Consider the following 23,303-nt stretch of genomic DNA (forward strand, 5'->3'; position numbering starts at 1 on the left):
CCTTAATAAAGATTTGATTGATTGACTCATGCATAGGTCTATCAAGTCAAGAACCAGCAAAGTTCAGGCTGCTGTTCCCATTCTGAAATCAATCCATCTTCCAGGAAAAGCTACATGTGTAAAGGTCTGTACAGGTAGTCCTCGACCCAAAAATTATGTTTCTAAGTGAAACATTTGTTAAGTGAGTTTTGCCCCATTTTACGACCTTTTTTTGCTTGTCGGAAGGTCACAAAAGCTGATCACATGACTCTGGAACACTGCAGCCATCATATATATATGAACTAGTTGCAAAGCATCCATATTTTGACCAAAATGACCACAGGGGTACAGCACTGGTCATAAGAGTGAAAAACGGTCATAAGTCACTTTTTTCAGTGCTGTTGCAACTTTGAATGGTCACTAAATGAACTGTTACAAGTCGAGGACTACCTGTACTTATTCCATAAAGGCTTTCGTATAAATGCTACCTGCAAAAAAAAAAATTTTTTTTCCAGTTGAACTATTTGTGATATTTCATGGATTCATTTATTTATCTTTGCTCAGGAGCAAATATATCAGTGAAAAATACAGATCTAAGAAGTCGGTGGCTACTGTGGTCATGGAATTAAAAGAAAGAGGTTGCCCCCCGCTCTCAAATTGATGTAAAATCAAAGAATAGGAAGTGCTATACGTTATATTCAAGCCAGGGAGTCAGGAGTGCATGCCCTGGCAGAGCAATTGCTTTTCTCAAGAGGTGCATAATTAGGAAAGTCTGCCAGCATTGACCTCTGTAGTCATAGCTTATTAATGAGCTGGCACCTTCTGAAGGTAGTAGCATCAGGAGTTAGATACAGTGTGTTTAGCCTTTTGGCTAGGCGTTTGAACTAATCATCGGATTGCTGTGCTTCAAGGCTTCTGTAAAACGTACTTTGGATCTGCATCCTTCTTACGTTGGAATCCTGCTAAAATACATATTGCCTGTTTAGGAATGGCTCTAAATAAGAGAGAGAGAGAGAGAGAGACATACCATCAGTTGTTCAGAAAGTGTGCCATGTCTTGTGCATATGCTTTCAGCTTCCTTGTGACCAGAGGGAGTGAGCAGCAAAATAGCTAAAATTGGCCCACAGTGCTAACAGTTTTATGATACATGACAACTTGAGTCACACAGGGCTCTTATTTCTGCAAGCGAAATCTTGTTGCTATAGATTATGCAATGTTCTGTTCACTTTCAACATGAAGTTGGGCTCCCTTTTTGGCAATAAATATAAGCTTTATTGTTTTACCGGGTAGAAAGAAGGAAGCGGAACTAGATAAAAGAAGTGAAATGTTCTTTCTAGTCTGAGGTCACAGGGACCCTTCAGCTTAAGGAGCTTCAGGGTCAGCTATCAAGAATGCTCTACAGATAGTCGACAATTGAGCCCCAAATTTTTGTTACTAAGTGAAACGTTTGTTAAGTGAATTTTGCCCCATTTTAACAATCTTTCTTGCCACAGTTGTTAAGTGAATCACTGCAGTTGTAAATTAGCAACATAGTTGTTAAGTGAATCTGGCTTTCCTATTGACTTTTCTTGTCAGAAGGTAGCAAAAGGGGAATCACATGACCCCAGGACACTGCAAGGGGCATAAATGTGAGTCAGTTGCCGAGCATCCGAATTTTGATCATGGGACCATAGGGACGCTGCAGCGGTCATAAGTGTGAAAAACAGTCATAAGGCACTTTTTTCATTGCTGTTGCAACTTCAAATGGTCACTAAAGGAACTGTTGTAAGTCGAGGACTACCTCTACTGCCGTGAATAATGTGTGGGATCGATGCAGATTGCCAACAAATGACTTTGAAGAGGCATGATGTCAGTAAACATTCCTACCCTCTCATACTATTATGAATGAGCTTCTGTTTTATCTTTTTAAAAATGACATTTCGTTTTGCATTTCCTAGTCTTGGATTCAAATAATATAAAGCTTGAAAGACTGGAAGACGCCTAAGTTTTGGTCCACGCTCTGGAATGCTTCTGGGGTTTTCTGGTCCTGTCTTGTTAAGACTTCTCATGCCAGTGAATGTGAAGTGTTTACCTTTGCTGAATAGCTTCTCTGGCTGGGGTCACATCTGGTGAAAAGTCATTACATAGTCTGTGATCTGTTTGCTTAGCATATGTGCAGACCTAGCCAACTCTGATTTATTCAGTGAATAATGACCTTTTTTGATGCTGGTTTCTAAGGCATCAAGGTAGAGATAGAAAAGTTGAGAGAGGTCACAAATGCAGGAACTTGTACTTCAGTGGGACTTCCTCCCAGACGGGACTGCACCTTTATTCTCTTTCCTTCCAACTTTATCAATCAGCAGTAATCTGTGATTATTGATTTTGTAGGTGACAGAACTTCTATTCCTTCCTTACCATGCAAAATTAAGATCCCTGTCTGTAATCAATGGAGGTATTGGTTTCTTGAGTTTAGAACACACACCTCTCAATCATGGCTCAGCGGGAGATGGAACATGATTTTTAAATACAAAAATAGAAACTCTCAGTGACTCTCTTGCTGTTCTGAGAAGTTTCCTTATCACCACCATGGCTGTCCTCTTACTTTCCTTCTCTTTTTTGGGTAGCACAATGCAAGGAAGGAATGTTACTCAGGGATTAGCAATGGGCCTTCTATAAGGTTGCAAAACTCAGCAGCTACCCATTCAAGGGAATTCTTGATGCGGTCTCTTCCTTGCCTTTTTCCACTTGCCAATATAACCCCTCCTGTACTTGGTTCATAAGTAGTTTTAGCTCAGCGGCCTCCAACCTTTTGGGCACCAGGGACTGGTTCAGTGGAGAGAGGTTTTTCTGTGGACCGGAGGTGCATGGTTTTGTGTACTGCCTGCACCCTGAAGATGGGACTTCACTTGTTTGTGCGGTCCAGTTTCTGGCATGCTGTGGACTGGTGCTGGTCCACGGACCGGGGGTTGAGGAGCAGTGATGGGATTCAAACATGTGAACAGCCGGTTCTCTGTGTGGATGCCGCTTCCGGAAGTCCATTCTGGGCCTGGGCAACAAAAAATTAGCTACCAGTTCTGCCAAAGTGGTTGAATCCCACCACTGTTGAGGACCCCTGTTTTAGCTGAAAACAACAACATCCTTGAGATGGATTCTCCTTATTAGTGGAACCAACTTCATCTTCTTAAGTCTCAGAAGCTGCAACTGCACAACAGGGATGATCCAGGATATTTCACTGTTGAAGGTGTCCTCTCATCACTTATTTCCAGAGAGAGAAATTGATCATGCAGATGGTTGAATCTTACTTCAACACTGACAACAAAATTTAGGGAACAGAGGAGAGGAGATTTTTTTTCCTGCCATGTCTTGCCACATTCCTTGCCCTTCAGTTTGCTGTAGCGCAGTGGTTCTCAACCTTTTTAATGCCGCAACCCCCAACCGGTCGTAAGTCGAGGACTACTCAACCGGTCGTAAGTCGAGAACTACTCAACTGGTGCAGCACTGTTTGCAGAATGGGACTTTTGGCGGGCTCAGCAGGGCACAGACAGCCTGGACAATTCCTATTGGCTTTTGAAAGCCAATAGCATTAGACTCTATTCAAGAGAGTCTATTCTATTGGCTTTCGAAAGCCAATAGAATAAAAGGGAGTAGCACAGCTAAGGAAAAGGGGGGAAAAAATGGCGGACTGTGTTGTTTGGCGACCCCCGTGAAATGGTCGTTTGACCCCAAATGGGGTCCTGACCCACAGGTTGAGAACCACTGCTGTAGCGTTACTTAGACTAATGGTAAAATGAATTGTTCTTCCGTTTGCAAATGCTACAAGAATTGGGCTTTTCTTCAAAGCTGCATCTTCCTGTCTTTGAATAAGCAGAAAAATAAGCTGATCAAGTACCTGGTGCCTGAAATCTGTTGTGCTTCAGGAGTGAGGCTCTTGAGTCGTACTGCCCTTACAAATGAGGCAAGTTAAGGGAAGTGATTGCTGGATTTCTCTAGCTTGTTTTCTCCAGTTTGGGAAAAAAAAAACATATACTATTTGCTCTCTCCTTTATATGTGGTGGGACAGAGTTGGGAGGGGTGGATTTCTGATGCAAGGATTTAGCCAACTTTCAAATTCTGCAAATGCCAGGATACAGATGTGGAGCTGTTCCCTGTGTGTGACATATTAATTGGGCCATTTCTAAACATAAATCTAGTGCTCTTATGGAAGAGCATTACACTTGTGTCCAAGAATAGTGTGTCTGACAGGTTGCAGGTATCGAGAAGCGCCATCAGGTGAAGTGGGAGGCAACTGTGCTGGCACATCAAGGTCACTCCCTCCACTTCACCTGTACCTCAACTTGGATAATTTTGACCATGATTTTAGCATTCATGTGCTCAGAAATAGTGCAGCTGACAAAGAGGACTGGCAAGGATGATAGGGGGAACTCCCCTTCCTTCTCTGTGCCTTGTGACCTGTCAGGTTAGCAGGCATACAGTTTTAATGTTTAGTTTTAATTTATATGTATTTTACTATATAGATAGATAGATAGATAGATAGATAGATAGATAGATAGATAGATAGATAGATAGATACATTTTTATGACTTTAAGCCGCCCAGAGTTACCCTGTGGTAAGATGGGCGGCCAATAAATTTTATAAATAAATATAACCACCAAAATTTGGATCAGTGCAAAGCATTATTTGCTTTGATCTTGATGTTCAATATTTTACTGGGGAATGGTTAATCAAGTGGACATTCCACAGATTTAGCTTCCCTAGTCACTTGATAGAGATCCCTATATTCTGCCTCTGCTTATTACACCTGTATGAAGTATAGTGTGGCCTCAAATACCAACTGCAATAATAATAGCTATTAAATCCAGAATGGCCTGTATATCTAAAGATCTGATCAAGTGGGATATAATTTTAGAAAAGTTATTTAGAAATAAAATGTTCCATAAGGTGCCACAAGATTCTGCACTTCTGAATGATCATGTTAACACTAAAGCAAGTGTAGTTTTATTAAGAGGAAAACTCTGAATGCTATGGGAAGCCAAGCCATTCGGGGATAATCACAGTGGAAGTATCTTCTTTGCGTGCAGATGCATGTTTAGATGATGTGGGGTAAGGTTCTTGAAATGACCACAATGAGTTTTGGAGAGGACCCAAAGCATCACTCTGGATGGTTCACATAGTTTTACTGAATAATTATCAGTCAAAAGCCACAGGGCACAATCTTTGTATCTTTTGTGGCTTAACTTATTTTTCTGTGATTTTAAAAAAAGAACTGAAATGAGGGAGGGAGGGTTCCAGATAAAAAAATCCCAGCATCTGGAACTCCTGTGCAGTTCTGTGAATGAGGCAGAGAGGAAACAGCCTGTCTACAACCATTACATTTTAGAAGCATCCTATAAAATAAAGTATGCAAAATGGCCTGTCATTAGGATATGTGCTAAGGTAAGCAGCTGAATAACAGCTGCCGGAAGCATAAAACACAGCACTATTCAAGCACGAAGGATTTGATAAAAGAAAAATAAAGCAGAGCCTTTTTCTTTTTCTAAGGAGAACCTTCCTTTATAAACAAAGAAGTCTAATCATTTCTATCTTACAAGGATCTAATGCTTCCTGTTGATATGTAAATTACCACACTCCATTTCTTTCTTCTGCAGAAGTAATTTTCTGGGATTGGGGACTCGTCAATAACAACAATATAAATTGGGAATTTACTGGGGAAATAACTCTAATTTCTGCAGGATGGATTCTTATTCTTAGGACTGATAAATTTAAAGAAATAAGAAGGTTCTCATTTTTATAAATTCCAGGGACAGGAAATTATTCATTATCAACTTAAAATCCTCCAGATGTCTTGGGCTACATCCCATCATTCTTAATGAGCACGGCCATTAGCTGTGATGACTGGCTTGATGGGAGTTGTAGTTTAGCATAGAGTGCCTATTTGAACAAAATGGCTCCACCTGAATACTGTTTTCAAGTTACTCCTCCCCAGGTCATCCTTACAGAGCATTCTACATCTGATCTCATTGTTTCTACAGCTCGTAGAATCATAGAGATGAATGGGGCCAGAATAGCCTCCTTTCTGCTTATTATAAAAATCTAAATCAAAGCATTCCTATCATAGAGTATATGAGTTGGAATGGATTGTATGGTTCATCTAGACCAGCGACTCCCAACCTTTTCTATACCCCGCACCCCTAGAACGCTTCTGATATATTCTCGCACCCCTTACAAAAGTTTGAAATAACGGCAACAAATTATGCATATACAGTATAATTTTGAAAACCCAAGTTTTCGCACCCCTTGGAATATCGTCTCGCAACCCCAGTTGGGAGCCCCTGATCTAGACCAAACACCTGCTCATTCTTAAATGAATTTTCATAAACCATTTCTCTTGATAATTAGCTTGAATCATGGTTTTTTAAAAATATAATTTCAACTACTATATTAGTCGTTGTCTGCTCAATTTCAGCAGATTTGTCTCTTCTTGTAAAGGGCAACTTTTTATGTATTTGTATCTTCCTTCAGTCTTCTTTTTTGCCCATCTCCTTTAACCATTCCTCAATCAGCTTATTTTCAAGACTTGGTATCACAGTTCTCTTCAGACGTTTCTCCAGTCTCTCCACATCAATTTGAAAACACCAGGTACACTTAGTACAGGTCTAAGTAGCACAGGGCACAAAAGTAGCATTACCTCCTGTGTTCTGGATGAAATATATTTGCATGCAGCTCAAGACTGCTTTGTCCTTCTTAGCCATTCCTTCATACTTTATACATTTGCTGTTCAGTATTATAAATCCTTCTCTCACACAGAATTGGCAAGTTGGTTTTCCCAATCATCATCGGTTTATTTGATTTCTCTTACCCAGATATGGATGGAGCCCAGAGGATCCAACTCAGAACTTCTCTCTGTGTTGACACAAAACTATTTATGGGCAATTTATCCACATGGCTTTGTTAAAAAATTAATACAGTATTAAGAACAAAGAACAAATGTATTTGCTTCTGGAATATATGAAAAGCAAAATATAGTTTTAAAATGGAAAATGAGCTAGGTTCTACAGTAAAGTCTATACACTTATGATAATATCAGGTCCTTGTAAGGCTGATGATTGCATAACATCTCATGAATTTGGTAACATTTCATTTTATACTAAGTTTAATTTTAATGCACTTTTCAAGCGGAGGTGTTTCTTTTACTTTGTAAAGCTATTTAATATTGTAAAGTTTTATTATTTATTGGTTGATTGATTTAAGTTCGTTATTGCTGTCCTTTCCTTGTGGATGAGAACAAGTAAAGCAACCCCTAATTGACTTGATGTTCTTGTCTGACTTGTTCTAAGTTAAATACTAATAAAATGAGTACTGTACATGGTTACTGTGGACCAATTCATGTTGCAACTTGGTATTGTAGCTCTTGAAAAATATGAAGTAAGTCATTTGATGTAAAGATTAGAAGAACCCATTGATTTGGGTAGTTTACATGGTTTACATGTTACAAATTTATGTTATATTTACATTACTAATTGCAATAATAATTGCTATGTTTTAAAAAATACTAATGCAGGGATATGCCACATGAGTAACAAGAATAGAATTTCAGACTGTTCCTAAAAGGGATTATTGAATAGTAATCCAAATACAACCTCTAATATTTTTGATTCCATAAATGAACCTGTAATTAGCTTATAGTAGCAACACTTTGGTTTGATCAACTTTTGATCAACAGAGACCAGTTTACAACTCCTTTGTCATTATGTGAGACTAATTGGTAACTTGTTACTGGTACACGTTGTATTTAATGCCTTGCAGCTACAGATCTAGAGCAGTGGTTCTCAACCTGTGGGTTGGGACCCCATTTGGGGTCGAACAACCATTTCACGGGGGTCGCCAAACAACACAGTCCGCCATTTTTTCCCCCTTTTCCTTAGCTGTGCTACTCCCTTTTATTCTATTGGCTTTTGAAAGCCAATAGAATAGACTCTCTTGAATAGAGTCTAATTCTATTGGCTTTCAAAAGCCAATAGGAATTGTCCAGGCTGTCTCTGCCCTGCTGAGCCCGCCAAAAGTCCCATTCTGCAAACGGTGCTGCACCAGTTGAGTAGTCCTCGACTTATGACCGGTTGAGTAGTCCTCGACTTACGACCGGGTGGGGGTCGTGGCATTAAATAGGTTGAGAACCACTGATCTAGAGTCTTAAGAATTTAATTTAGCTCTAACAATAAGTAGAGGAATAATAATCAGAATTGCACTCAGTCCATAGGTAAATAAATCAGTGTTGATGCTGCTGTAGGTTTATATGAGCCGAGGTGGCGCAGCAGTTAGAGTGCAGTACTGCAGGCCACTTTAGCTGACTGTGTTCAGCAGGTCAGCGGTTCAAATCTCACCGGCTCAAGGTTGACTCAGCCTTCCATCCTTCCGGGGTAGGCAAAATGAGGACCCAGATTGTTGGGGGCAATGTAAATATATATATATATATATACACATTGCTTACTGGTGTACACCGCTTAGAGAGTGCTTGCACTTAAAGCGGTATATAAGTCTCATAAATAAATAAATAAAGAAATAAAGAAAGAAGAATAAATTATTAGCTTCTGGATTATGTGAACATTTTTTTTTACAAAATATCACTGGCCAGTATGTAATTTAGTTTAAATATGCAACTTCACCTCTTGGTCAACCGAGGCTAAGGTTGAAACTGGCACTTGAATAGGCTCCTTAAATCTCTTTCAAAGCAACTGGATTGGAATAAATGATATTCTGACTGTTTGTATCAGATTTTTTTATGCAAGGCAAAAGAGCTGTGTTTAATCAATAAGTAGCTTTAGTTTCAAATGTTCCATCCAAATAATGTAAGATCTTTATGTGGCATTTTGTCAATACAGGGAATATAAAATACAATATAGAATGTCCAATCCTTTAAATGATGAGATAGTTGTGGAGCTGGTTTTGAAAAGATAATACTTTTCACCCCTGCCTGCTTTCTCCATTTCAATTTTCTGTCAGTCCCTATTTAATTATGAAGATAGAACCAAATCAAACTGATGTTTGAAAATTTAATGTGCAGGTATGTTTATCATGACTGTGACTTGGGTGTTTTCCAGATATAATGCCTCTAACTAATGGCTGTTTTGAATGGGTAAGTTCACAAAAAAAGAGAGAACTAAATACTGCAATTTAATTGACAGAACCATTTTTAGACAGCATTCCTGTATTCGAGATTAGGCATAGATTTAGAGAATCTTTCTTATAATCCTTGGTTTTCAAAGTGGGACCCAAGGGGACTGTATGACTCTTGACACATTCCTTGTCATTTGTCAGGTTCTTTTAACAAAAGAAAACAGAAAAAAAAGAGAAGTTAATGCCTGGCTGAGGAATTCTGGGAGTTGAAGTCCACAAGTCATAAAAGGACCAAATCTGAAGACCCCTGGTTAACAATTTGCAAAGGAGAGCAGCAGATTTAGGTGTAAAACTGCCACTCCACAAAGATTTGGGGCTCTGCCAGATGTTGTCGGGGTCCCCTGTTATAAAAACACACATTGCTTTTAGAGGAATAGGATCTTATTTTTTGTGTTGCAGTAAATAAATATTTTCATGTTGAAATCAGCTTTTAAAGTGGACAATTCAGGTCATGGTAGTTTTAAAGAATCATTTACTTTTTAATTTTTGGCCAGACTGCTATCTGAACATGGCATATATGATAAAGTGATAATTATAATTTAGAAGCATATCTTAACTCTTTTCAGGAACATGTGACTAAGCTGTATGATACCAATTATAATCATTTTGGTGTCTTAATAATTATAATTATTTTGGCTCTGGATTTCTGTTACACAGAAGTCATACGTACAGATTTCTTAAATAAGAAACTATTATTAATTAAAAGGATGTATTCAATGGCTAAATTTGTATGAGACTTGTATGACTTGGTTCAAAACTTGTCCACTGCATATTTTACAGTTCTACACATTTATCGATTTGGGATGTGACTCACAGCAATACAGTACTTCTAGTGTATCATCGACCTGTTCAGCTAGACAATTCTGTCTGTGGAACAGCAAAGGAAATTATTTTCCATTTCCTCCCCACCCCCTGCTGATGTTTTCAGCATGACTGGATACTGGCATGTTGTACTGAAAGACAAAATTTGGCTTCTGGGCATTTGAATGTAATGTACAACAAAAGCACAATCCATGAAGGGTAATAGTAGATGGAGTGGTGCTATGAAGACAAATATCTCTACTGGTGAATATATAGTTTACAGAGAGTTCAAGAGAAGTCAACACATAGCTGATTTTTTTTAGTCCTGAATAAGGAGTATCATTTAACTGGTGTCCCACTGATAGTATTTTCATAGCACCTGGAATACATACCCCTTTTATCCTTTTTCTGTTTATTACTGCAGTTGTTTCTAATTTATAAGCTACATTACATCAAACTTGTATCCTGGAAAGGTTTTTGTCCAATAGTTAGTCAAACAAGAGAGACAGGCTGGGTTGTGCTATTTTTCAGAGCTGTTTTGTTTAAGTCTCCTAGTTAATTTGCAGCAAAAGCAAGTATTTAGAGAATAATTAAAGAAAACTGGAAAAAATTAAAGTTTAAAATTCTTCAAGAATAGAATATTCAATAGCATACGTATTCCTCCTTGGAATAAAAAAAAGTTGTCTTGAACCTAAGAGAAAAGAAGAGATGCAAGATGAGATAATGACAGGTCTCATTGCTTCTGTTCACATTAATTTGCAAAGATCAATCGTATAAATATGCAGATATGCCTGTGTTACCCGGACACAGAATTACTCTCTTTTGAAAATAAAATATGATGCTTCTAGTGCAGACTATACATTCCATTCCTTATGTACCATTTTGTCAAGATGTATGCAGTTAATGAAATAGACACAAGTAAAGTGTGCTGTTACCTTAATTACCATTCTCAGTATTAATTTGGCAGTGTATACCTAGCTTAACCTATATCCTTTGGATTGGTTTGCAGTCTAAAGAGATTTTATATTCAGGTAGTCCTCAGGTTACAACAGTAATTGGGACTGGAATTTCCATTGCTAAGTGATGCATTTGTAAAATGTGATTTTCACCCAACCGTATCGATTAGCAACAGACAATCCCAGCAGCGTGCAATTGGGAGAGGGTGGGCGCAGCCTTCTCATGTGCTTTTGGGAGGCCTCGGAAGCAGCAATGACAAGGAAGCGTGCAGTTTGGAGAAGCACACACACAATTTGGAGAGGGGCATGTTTGGCTTTGGGGAGAGAAGGCCTGGTATGGCCAGCAACTGCCTCACCTAGGGCCATGCCGAGTGCACCTTGTCAGCAGCAAAGACAGTGAAAATCAGCTGGGACTTGTAGAATGCAGGGCAACTGGGGCTTTGTGTTGTGGCACTGGTGTGGTTGGCAGTAGTGTGGGGCTTGAGGCAGTATTCTTGGCAGTAGTGATGGTATCAGTGGTGCTGAGGCTGAAGTAGAGGCCCAGGGCTGGTGGCAGCTAACTGAAGGCCTCAGGCCTCTATTTCATCCCCACCACTGCTTGTGCTACCACTGCCAAGGATTGCGGCTGTGCAGGCGGCCAAAAAGGCAGAGATGAGGGAGACTGGTGGTGAGTGAATTGAAGTGCCTCTGTGGTCGAAAGTATGGGTGAGCTGCCAAGCATCTGAATTTCGATCAGTTGACTGTTGGGGCCCAGAAGTGACTGTAACTTTGAGGACCGCATGTAAGTATTGTTCGTTCTGCACTGCCATGACTTCAAATGGTCACTGTACGAATGGTTGTTAAGTGAGGGACTATCTGTATGCTGCTCTCTACTGCTCTGTACTTTGCATTGTTTGGGGCTTTTTTTATATATATCTGGGCATCCATATTCATCAAAACACAATATTTGGCTAAAAAAAGATTTTGCATTCTTTACGATGGAAATCACATTCAAGTCTTAAATGTCAAATAGTATTTAATTGTGTTTATGTATGATAGCAGATGTTATATTGAATGAAAAGTATAGTAGTTTATATAAATAAGTGGTACAGGTGACCTTTTTCATAACGTAGTGCAGAAAGTGGAGGTTTAGACATTTATCCTAAGTCTAAATTGAACTGAATTGGTCTTGAGTTGTCATGAACATGGATATTTGGTATTTGCGCTTTGAAGTTTGTGTTTCACAAAGCCATGCATTCAACAAATGGCTTTGGGCAAGCTGCTGTGGGATTGGGTTTAAAGTGCTTTAATTCAAAAAAGTATCATTTCGATTCCTTCCTGGGCTTAGTTTTCCTTCTGTTGAAATATTTCCAGTTGAAATGTCAGACAGCCGAATCTTTGGTATTAATTACATTTCATATTGAACATGAATGCGGGCCCAAAGGAAGTGAAATAAATTAGTTGAAGACATATTTTTTGCAGATATGTTCCTTGTTTTGGGAATAACTTGTTTACATCGCCTTGTTCTAAACAGGACTTAATATTTCTCCTTGCCTCCTAAGATATAGATGTAGATATCCAAATTGTGTTGGTGACCCTCTGTAGGTTGCGGCCATGAGTTTTGATTCTCCAAAAGCAAAGTATTTGCTTCTCAGCAGGAATTTACTACTGTACATGTAATATTTGCTGTGCTTTGAATAATTATTTGCATAGTAAGCAATGTTTTTAATAAGGTAATGCGCACAGAGAGAGAATGATTGTTTGCTTTGCATTAGTAGAGGGAGGCATTTCATGTGCTTTCTGAGATGGAGACAGAAGAGAAAGCAATTAGCTGAAGTTGATGTTGTCAGAGTCAGCTGAATTATCATGTCCAGATGTCTCTGCATCGCTGGTTCTTGCTCCACAGAGTATTTTTGGACAATGTAGAAAGAACAACAACAGCCTTTAATGACAACCAGAATCAATAGGATGAAGTAGTATTTAGGTTGGGAATAAATATTCGATTGATTCCATGTGGGATTAAAAGGTTAGTTTTGCTGTTTGGTATGCCTGCTGCAAATCTTTTTGATGAAGATTATACTGGTGAGATATAATCTTCTACCATAGCTACAGGATTCTCTACGGAATAATTGAAAATTTTCACATACATACACTGTAACTTCCTAAAATTAATATAATGCATACATGCTTTCGAATTATCTGTTTTATATTGTTCTAATCTTTATTATAATGAGCTTTCACTGGGACTTTAATATTTTGCATGGAGAACATCTCCGAATGAGACTCTTATACCTCTACAGTTAAAAGGATGCTGCAGAGCTGAAAAGTGCATTTGCTTAAGGTTGTAGAGACTCACGGCCATTTAATAAACAAAGTCTATGAGATTGTTTACAGTTAAATTGTTTTAATTGTTTTAATTTGTTTATATCACTTTCATGCATACTTCCTCTGGTGTAGCTCTGGTTGTTTGTTTCTGTTTGGTATGACATTTGCATTGGCTTTTGTTTTGTTTTTCTCCATAGTATAAACCGTACATTGATGTTTATTGTTCCTGTTATGCCAACCCTGACAGTATACATAGATTAACAATTGTCATGCAAACAGCAGAGGGATCTAAAGCAAAATCTGGTATTCTGACATTCCACGGTGCTGATTATCTGCAACACTGCTGCTGTCATGGAGATAGCTGATAGATAGAACAATATAGAACATTGCAATCCTCCTCTAATGATGGATGTAGCTAGGTCTTGTTAAGGCCTGTTTTTTAGCCTAATGTGGCATGAACCTAGGAAAATTATTATAACGTGTGCATCTAAGTACAATTTTCAACAACAACAAAATAATTAAAGCAGATGTAAATCTGCCTTTTGTCAGAATTGGGTGAGGCCAGGTAGTAGCAGTGTTCAAATTAGACCAAATCTTAAGGTTCCAGCAAGCAGTCTAGCTCGTTCAAGGGTTTGGAGGGAAAGGAAGCGACATGGACAGGCACCAATACATAGCTGTTGAGCTAAAGCTGTCACCAAAGTTGTTCCAGCAATAAACTCTGTCTTCTGAGACAAATTCTAATAAAACAAGATATATGTACCTCAGGGATGAACTGTGGAGTCCATGGTGTTCTCTAAGTTTGGTTGTTTTTGTGCAGACATTCCATTACCTGGCTAGGTAACATTTTCAATGCATTGTTCATCAACACTGAAGTTATTACCTAGCCAGGTATTGAAATGTCTGTGTGAAAGTAACCAAGCTAGGAGAATACCAAGGAGTCCACAGATTTAAATGTCCATCAGCAACCCCCAATCCAAGTGTAGCTACAGTTAAGTAGCCTTGATTTGTTAAAATGTGATTCTGCAAAGTTTTCATCCAAAGCCACAGCAACACCTTCACCTGACTAACACCTGGTTGTTTACCTATTGCAGGGGTTCTCAACCTTTTCTTCACCAAGAACCCCTTTTAAATACCTTTTGTGGACCATGGAACTCCAAACTTAACTCAGGATTTAAATCATAACATTTCTTCAAGCCTTTGCGGAACCCCTGTGATGACATCACAGACCCCTATTTCCACTGATGTTCCCAAGGGCTGATGGGATCTTGTCCTAGATCAGAGTTTTCTATATCAGAACAGGGAGCATTATGGCTGATAAATTGTATTTCACTAGGATACTAGGTACTAGAACTTGGCTCCATGGTTTCTGGTTGCCAAATACCTGCCTTGATCATATACTACTACTTGATCATATATCAACCCTGATGATGGTTACCTGTCTCTTCAGCCATTATAAGTAATAAACAACCTCCATATAAATTAGAAAAATCAAGTATAGAAAACTTGCTTGTGTATAAGGATCTCTCACATTTCTAGTGTCATGTACCCACAGCCTGCTCAAGACAGCTTGTCATTATGCATATAATTCTGATTTTCTTAAAGCTGCTGAGGTGCTTCAATTGGGTTTACACATTGCTTTACTGATATTTTTTATGATCAGTTAGCTTATTTGAACTGTTAGCCCAGTTCTACATGTGTATGAATGCTTTTATATTCAGGTCACCAAGAATAGCTTGTTCAGTTTTAGAAAAAGAAAGATAAAAATAAGGTAACCTAATTCTAATGTTTTTAAAATAATATACCCTAGTCACTTGGCAATTTTTTAAAAATAATATACACTAGTCACTTGGCAAATAATTACTTCATTGTGGGATCACAATCATGGCTGCAAAGAATCTTTATAAGGTGGATGGGTGGATGGATGGATATTGGTCTGTTACAGTATATAATATCATCAGTGATCAAGACATACCTTGCTATTGCTTTTAAATAAAGATCAAGATCTAATTGCCTGATGTTTCCCCAAACATCCCCAAATATTATTCAAATGTATTAGGCAAATGTGTTCATGGATTACTTACAATATAAGTCCTAATTTTTATTCGCTATAACGATATTGATTGTTATTTATCACTAGATTACAGTCTGATGGTCTTGCATATATAACAAGGCTGAGAAGATTCACGTGAGGCAGCAAATTATGTAGCCTGCTTTCTAATAGCATTTTTCCTATGTCAGGCACTCTGATTCAGGAAGCAGCTGACAGCCATAAGACGTGGAGTGCTGATTTTCCAGTAGTTCAGAAAGACCAGAATATCAGTTATCCCTTCAAAATCCAGCACAAGGGTATTTGTTATCTCGTGAAAAGGATTCAGATCCACTTTTAATTTTGATTCCAATTGAAATGCTAATACCACATGCATGGGTATAGTGGATAGAGGGTACAATACTACAGTTATTTTCTGAGCAAAATTTGTTTAGCAGTTGTAAAAATGTCTCACTCTGAGACATCAATGACCCAGCCACTTCCAAGGAAGATTGAGTGGAGGGAGGCTGAAGCATGTCCAAAGAATACTTTCCAACAAAAGCTAAATAAACAAAGATATGTTTGTGATAAAATATTTTATTACTTACATTCTACTAATACAAGTAAAAGGTTAACTGCATACTTCCTTATAAGCAGGATTGTATTGTACTGCACTGTACTGCACTGTGTAACCCAGTGTTTCTCAATCCTGACAATTTTAAGGCATATGGACTTCAACTCCCAGAATTCCACAGCCAGCAATGCTGGCTGTGGAATTCTGGGAGTTGAAATCCACATGCCTTAAAATTGTCAAGGTTGAGAAACACTGGTGTAACCATACCATGATTGGGCTTCAAAAAAATTGGGACCACTAGATGGCAGTATTAAGAGTATTTCTTCCTGCTGTAGAGTAACCAATACTTGGGTAGGATAGCACAACCAAAGGAACTGATGTGAAAGAAGATAGCATTGGTTAAAAACAACAACAACTCTTAACTTTGTTCTGAGGTGATGACAGAGGAATGTTAAGACGAATTTTAGACTTTTCCCCTTTCTTCTGACTAAATAATATTTTTTCTATAAAATACAAAACAAAAACAAAAAATCCACTAGCCTTGCTTGCTCTGTATTTCTGTGAATTGTCTGTATCACCATCCCACCCGTTGTGGTAGAATTCAGCCACTAATGGAGAATTTTCTTCTCAGACAAGTAAATACCAGCTTCAGAGGTGAGATTCTTTTCTGAACTTCAGCTAGGGAAAAAAACCCCATAAATGTACTTTCTCCACTTGCTCTTTTCACAGTAATTAGTTTCTTCAAGTTGATTCTGTTTGCGTTTTCAAACATTTGTGTGTTTAGATACAAAGACACATTTTAAACATGTATGAAATTCGATCCTTTGTATGAAGCTTCCATTCATGCCAGTAACCAAATGTTGCAATAGGAAGTGCCTCTGACATTCCCGCTATTCTGTTCCAAACCTGCTTTTATTTTATGAGTCAACTCAACCCCGTCCCAGTTGTATGTTAGCACTCCCTGCTTTTGAGCATGCTCTGCTCTTAATGGGCTCTTCCTCATCCCCAGATATGAGATTATAATAAAGATTATGTCGTATTCAGACATCTTGGTGTCTTCCAAGTCTGCTGGTATTTCTCTCTTGGACATAGACATTTTTGCTACATAAGCAGCGGCCTTCTCCCCATCAAAAACGGGAGAATACAAATATCACAATTCTGCTGAGTCCATTCCTCGAGATCTGCAGTTACTTTAAGAGTGATAGCTAAACTTCCTAAATATATGCATGATTACACAGTGCAACAAAGCATGAGATGAGCGTCTGCTGTGACTCAGCTTGAGTAGTCATTTGTTAATCGAATGGGTGGTGCAGTTCAGCCCCCTTGAAATGCTGAAAAATGTTTCTCACAAAGCCAAGAGGCTGGAGAGCAACATTCTATGCTTGCAAATTGAGGCATTTATCTGTAATGGCATGTGGTTTTTGCTTATTCTTCTAGGCTCTGTCATTTGTCTCCTCAGCTCTGTCACTGTTTAAAGTGAAAGTGGCAGCACTGTGTTTGTCGTATGATGCCAAATGTGTCTTCCTTAAATTTGGGAAACCAGTGGATTTTAAGAAAAACAGATGAGATCCAGCTGAATTTCTGAAGTTCCCTTTTAGAAACTGTCAGGATATTGAATTTAATAGCTGGAAGAGTATAGTGTACAATAGGCCAGAACACACAATTGTAGTTGTTTGGTTGGAGAGCGTTGGCTCCTGCATGAGGCAAGCTACGCTACGATTGGTTGCTGTAAGTATAAAGGGGGAGTTTCCCTCCCCCCTTTTTCTTTGGTGTGTTCTGTATATTATTTCATTCACCTCATGATATTCCTGTTTTTCCTGACTATCTTATGTTCTTTTCTGGATGAGGACAAAGACTGCTACTGCTGCGCAATTCCATGGCAGAAACCTCCTAGCAGGGGCTGGCAGCAGCCCTGCAGCAACTTTTAGGAACTAGCTTCAATGGTGATAGGGAATTTGAGAGGTGGAACTGAACCCAGTTGGAAGGTCTGAAGAGGAAGAGGGCTGCACTAGGACTTCATGTGGGTTTCATTTGTGAAACCATATTACACTCTATTATTCACAAACCTTTAGATTTAGTTCTGTTGTTCCTGTTCACCCAACTACAGTGGCTGTCAGTTCCACTACGTAATATCCGACAATGAAATCAACTTATATAGGCTAGGGATGCACAAGTGAGGCTTAAGGGCTAATATGGGTGCATAACATGTGACCTTTCAGATGTTGCTGAATTGCAACTTTCATCCTTTGTTATTGTCCACACTGATTGAGACTGTTGAGAGTTGTAATTCAGTATAAGCATGGTCAGAAATAGTGCAGCTGTGCCAAAAGTTTTGGATGCCGCTCCCAAAGCTTCCCCAAATATGCTGATCACCAAATTGTAAATTTTAAAAGGATACAAGGGGAAAATTAAGTACCTGGGAAGTAATCACCTCTTAATCTTAAATGTTGATGTAATTAAGTTAAACCAAATGTGTTTATCCTGACCCCATTCGTTTTTTGGATAACAATCCTTAGCATGCTACTATAAAGTCCTGAGTTAGTTGGAAGTCCATAAATAATCCATAAATACAGCTTGCAAATTTATTTATTTTTATTTTATTTTTAAAATTTATAAACCGCTCCACTCCCGCAGGACTCCAGGCGGCTAACAATAAAAACACCATATAACATGACAAAACAAACAATACAATAACAGTCATCCAGGGGTCAGATTTTATAAACCCCAGGCCTGCCGGAAAAGCCAGGTCTTAAGCAGCTTGCGGAAAACCAACAGGGTGGGAGCGGTCCTAATCTCTGGGGGGGAGCTGATTCCAAGACGTGGGCGCCATCACAGAGAAAGCCCTCCCCCGCGGCCCCGCCAAATGGCACTGCTTGGCCGACGGGACCTGAAGGAGGCCCAGCCTGTGGGATCTAACCGGACAAAGGGAACTATGAGGTAATAGGCGGTCTTGCAAATAGCCTGGCCCTGAGCCATATAGAGCTTTAAAGGTAATAACCAACACCTTGAATTGGACCCGGAGACCAATAGGCAACCAGTGCAGCTCACGGAGGATAGGTGTAACGTGGGTGTACCGAGGAGCACCCACTATCACTCGCGCGGCTGCATTCTGGACCAACTGTAGTCTCTGAATACTTTTCAAGGGTAGCCCCATGTAGAGCGCATTGCAGTAGTCCAGACGTGAGGTGACAAGGGCATGAGTGATATAAGGAGAGCCTCCTGGTCCAGGTAGGGTCACAACTGGTGCAACAGACGAACTTCTGCAAAGGTCCTCCCAGCCACAGCCGTCAAATGATGTTCCAAATTCAGCTGTGGATCAAGGAGGACACCCAAGTTGCGAACCCGCTCCGAAGGGGGTATGTTTTCCCCTGCTAGAGTCAACACTGGACAGTTAACATGATCCTTGGGAGGCAACATCCAAAGCCACTCGGTCTTGTCAGGATTGAGCCTGAAGTCTGTTAACCCCCATCCAGACCCTCACGGCTTCAAGGCAATGGCCCATCACATCAGCCGCTTCACTGAGAGAGCTCGGGGAGGAGATATATAGCTGGGTATCATCAGCATACTGATGAAACCTCACCCCGTGCTGTCTGATGATCTCATCCAGCGGCTTCATGTAAATTATAATTCTTATCTTCAGGGATCCATTAGCATCATGTATGAATTTAGCCACTGTCAGGGAACAAATTATTATAATGATAAATCTATGGAAGTATAATAATCCATTTGTATTTGGAGTCACTGAAGCAGTAGGCGTGAGCTTAAATGGACTCCAGAAGATGGTAGAGGACAGGAAGGCCTGGAGGAACGTTGTCCATAGGGTCGTGATGGGTCGGACACAACTTCGCAACTAACAACAACATAATAAGTAATTCACAATGGGCAAATAAAGAATAAAAAAAACTTGAACTGTTTTCCTTGAGATAACTCACTACATACAACAATCTCAAAATTTTCAATAGTATTGCTTTGTCATTTTTAGTTTATAATCTAGTATAAGCAGATATAATTTTAGACCAGAAAGGTGGCAAATGGAAGCAATTCTGTTAAGCTCAGATTTCCTTTATAAATGATGCAGCTGAATATGAGACATTATATGTTAACATAACATTTAAAGAGAATTTAAATATAAAGTGAAGAGTTGCAAGCATCAATGTAGGATAACGTTTGCAAAAGAATTTCCCTTCTTCAGACTGAATTTGTAGCTTTTGCTAGCCGAGACCCTTCAAATTCGTCTTAATTGTTTAAGTGAAGCAAAAAGGGGGAGGAGGTTTGTCTTGCCCGTCTGAAATTTGTTTTTAAAATTATTTTTTTTCTTTCTGGCTTTCCTTGATTTCTACAATTGTACTTTGTACCAAGCATATCCTAAACTCACCTATATTTTTCTTTTCTTTAATATCTAACAGGGATCGGGAAGAATGTCATTTGTGATAGAACAGCCACTCCGCTGGATGCCTTTCGGATGATGACAGCTGCCCACTATTATCCCAAGCTTATGAGCATCATGGGCAACGTTCTCCGTTTCCTGCCTGCCTTTGTGAAGATGAAGCAGCTGATCCAAGAGGGCTATGTGGGAGAACTGCTTGTGTGTGAGGTACAGGTTCACAGTGGGAGCCTGCTGGGGAAGAAATATAACTGGAGCTGTGATGATCTGATGGGAGGTGGAGGGTTGCATTCTGTTGGTACCTACATCATTGACCTCCTGACTTTCCTCACCAGTCAGAAAGCAGTGAAAGTTCATGGACTTCTTAAGACCTTTGTGAAACAGACAGACCACATTAAAGGAATACGGCAAATTACGAGTGATGACTTCTGCACGTTTCAGATGGTTTTAGAAGGTGGGGTGTGCTGCACTGTTACCCTTAATTTCAACATGCCAGGTGAATTTAAACAAGATATTGTTGTGATTGGATCAAGCGGGCGGCTAACTGCAGTCGGCACTGATTTGTATGGACAAAGCAATAACTCCCCACAGAAAGAGCTCCTCTTGAAGGATTCTGCCCCAGTCAGCAATGCCTTGTTACCTGAGAAGGCCTTCAGTGACATCCCATCTCCGTACCTCCGGGGTACCATAAAGATGGTACAAGCAGTCAGGGAGGCATTTGAAGATCAAGATGACAGACGAACCTGGGACGGCCGGCCACTCACAATGGCTGCAACTTTTGATGATTGTCTCTATGCTTTGTGTGTGGTGGACACCATTAAGAGGTCCAATCAGCTAGGTGAATGGCAGAACATTGTGATTATGACTGAAGAACCAGAACTGAGTCCTGCTTACTTGATCAGTGAAGCCATGCGGCGGAGCAGGATGTCTCTGTACTGCTAGATTTTTGTCTTGTCTGGGGGGGGGATGGGTGGGAGGGAAAGGAAGTGAATCAATTCAGATTTTTCCTGACAGAAACATAACTACACATCTCAGGCCTGGGTAAGGGAAACAGTTTAAGGAAACAATATTTGTTCCTAAAACCACATTGCCTAGTTGGTGCTGAAATAGTAGATGCATTTGAAATATCCGTAGCACATGGTAGTTGCAGATCCTTATGAAGGAATAATGTGCGTTAGCTTTTTACCAAATAATAGGAAGGTAAATTATATTCAGTTTGCAAGCTGTTGGAGTATGGCTGATTGAATTGTGTTTATTGTTTTAAAAGAAAAGATTCAGGAAGGTCCAGTTGGGCGTTACAATAAATAAATAAATAAATAAAATAAAACAGGCCATAAAGATGCTTGAATCAAAAGCCTATGTAGATTGCACAGACTTACCCACAGCTTTTAAGAGCTCCACTGATAAAAGCATGCTACTCTGTTCTTAGTTGGTTCAACAACCCATTGCATTAGTTAAATCAGGGGTGTCAAACTGCCGGTCCGTGGGCCGGTTTCATCATACCGGAGCTCCGCCCACCCCATTGTCGGCAATGGCAAAAAAGCTCCGTGACATCGCGAGTTTAACATGCCTGAGTTAAATTATACAATAAGAACATTTGGCGTGAATGTTATCTGATGTCAAAAAAAACCTGGCAGATTGGTTTTCATAGCTAATATAAATAATATTATTTTTCCTTTTCTATGGAATATAACTTTGAACAAGTAGGTTTCCCCCCTCCCCCCAATTGATATTGCTCCAAATTCATAGCATGTTCCACTTCAGGTTCCAGGATCACGGGCTCAGTAAGCTTTGATTCAAAGCACAAAAATCTATATAAAAATAGGATTGAGCAAAAAATAGTTTTTAGGATAGCTACCATAATGTTTGATGAGCTTTGATTTTGGGTAAATTCCAGGGTGATATTTTTTGCTTTGTTTCAGACCAAGCATGACCCCTATGATATTTTAAAATGTTTACTTTAGCACAAATTTTCATGGACTGGGCCTTCTTTTGTTAGAGGCATGAAGTAGTCTGACAAAGTGGATTTAGTTGCAGAATGATATGCTGTAATACGTTACTTAGTTTTCAAGCAATTACATGATTACCAGTTGTTCCTAATTTGAAAATATATCTTTTAAGTCTCGAACCAGGGGAACAGAGGGAGGTAATCAGCAAAACAGCTGTGAGCCAAACCTCATGTGTGTTAGGCAAAACCTGATGCCTCCCCAGTAAGGAAAGCCCCAGCTTAGAGAAAAAAATGATTTAACTAAAGGTGAGGTGAGATGTGGCGACTGATCATTTTTGTACATTTGAGTTGGACAGTTTGTTCTTGTTGTGGAAGCATTCTCTGTGATGATAATTGGTGTGCCTGATTGTTTTATTGCAGTATTGTTTGAGTGTCCAGTCCATATCATAATGACAACAGGTGAACCTTTTGTCATGTTGCTCCCCAAACAGATCATTCTCTGGGATCTTCATGATGAAAACTCACATCTCAGTGAACTATTAATGTTTCTTTTCTTTCACTTTCAAAAATTCAAATAAATATTGGAGGTATTACTTGGGACTGTGGGTTTCATATTACTTGACCCCTAGAACTGAAATTATCCTGCAGAAATTGATGCATATTTCCTTGTAGCAAAAGTTGCCAGAGCTCACTAGACTAAAAAAAAAAGCCATTTGATGCATAACTACCTACAACCCTAAATCAAAAGCAAAATTCGGGAATTGTCTTTAATGGGTGAACTGAGCCCATGACAGTCCCAGATGGTAGGTTTGATCTGATAATCTTCCCCCTCCTTGCTTATTGGCAGTCCTGTATTTTTTTTTCTCTCTCCCCTAAGTAGTAGAGTATAGGTTAATTGATTTCCTGAAGAGAGATTTTGAAATTATGATAACCACTATAGGTGTTATTTTGCTTACATCTCTTTATGGTAATTTGTTTTTAGAAATAGCAGTGCCAAGTCTCATCCTGGAGAAGAGTCATCTTGTCTTTTGATGGTTTTTACAAAGTTGTGAAGAGAAAAAAAGTGCTTTCTTCCATATATACCTTGTTTATGCTCAGCTCTGGGGTGCCAGTTGCAAATACTCCTGAATAAATTTAATCAGTAATCCTCTTAAAAAAGCCCCCGTTTGTTTGCAATATC

The 23,303-nt window shown here is 39.3% G+C and overlaps 1 protein-coding gene across 1 annotated transcript in view; it reads left to right on the forward strand.

The window, feature by feature from the left end:
* GFOD1 (glucose-fructose oxidoreductase domain containing 1) overlaps positions 1-21,131 on the forward strand; it is a 40,599-nt gene extending 19,468 nt beyond the window's left edge. Inside the window, exon 2 of the mRNA XM_039349203.1 lies at positions 20,198-21,131. Within this exon, the coding sequence (XP_039205137.1) occupies positions 20,198-21,117 (920 nt within the window). The 3' untranslated portion in view covers positions 21,118-21,131. The remainder of the gene's footprint in view (positions 1-20,197) is intronic.
* The last annotated feature ends 2,172 nt before the right edge of the window (positions 21,132-23,303 follow it).

The sequence above is a fragment of the Crotalus tigris genome, unplaced genomic scaffold (genome assembly GCF_016545835.1).
Source record: "Crotalus tigris isolate CLP2741 ecotype Arizona unplaced genomic scaffold, ASM1654583v1 scf7180000017564.2150845, whole genome shotgun sequence".
In the NCBI taxonomy this organism is placed as follows: Eukaryota; Metazoa; Chordata; class Lepidosauria; order Squamata; family Viperidae; genus Crotalus; species Crotalus tigris.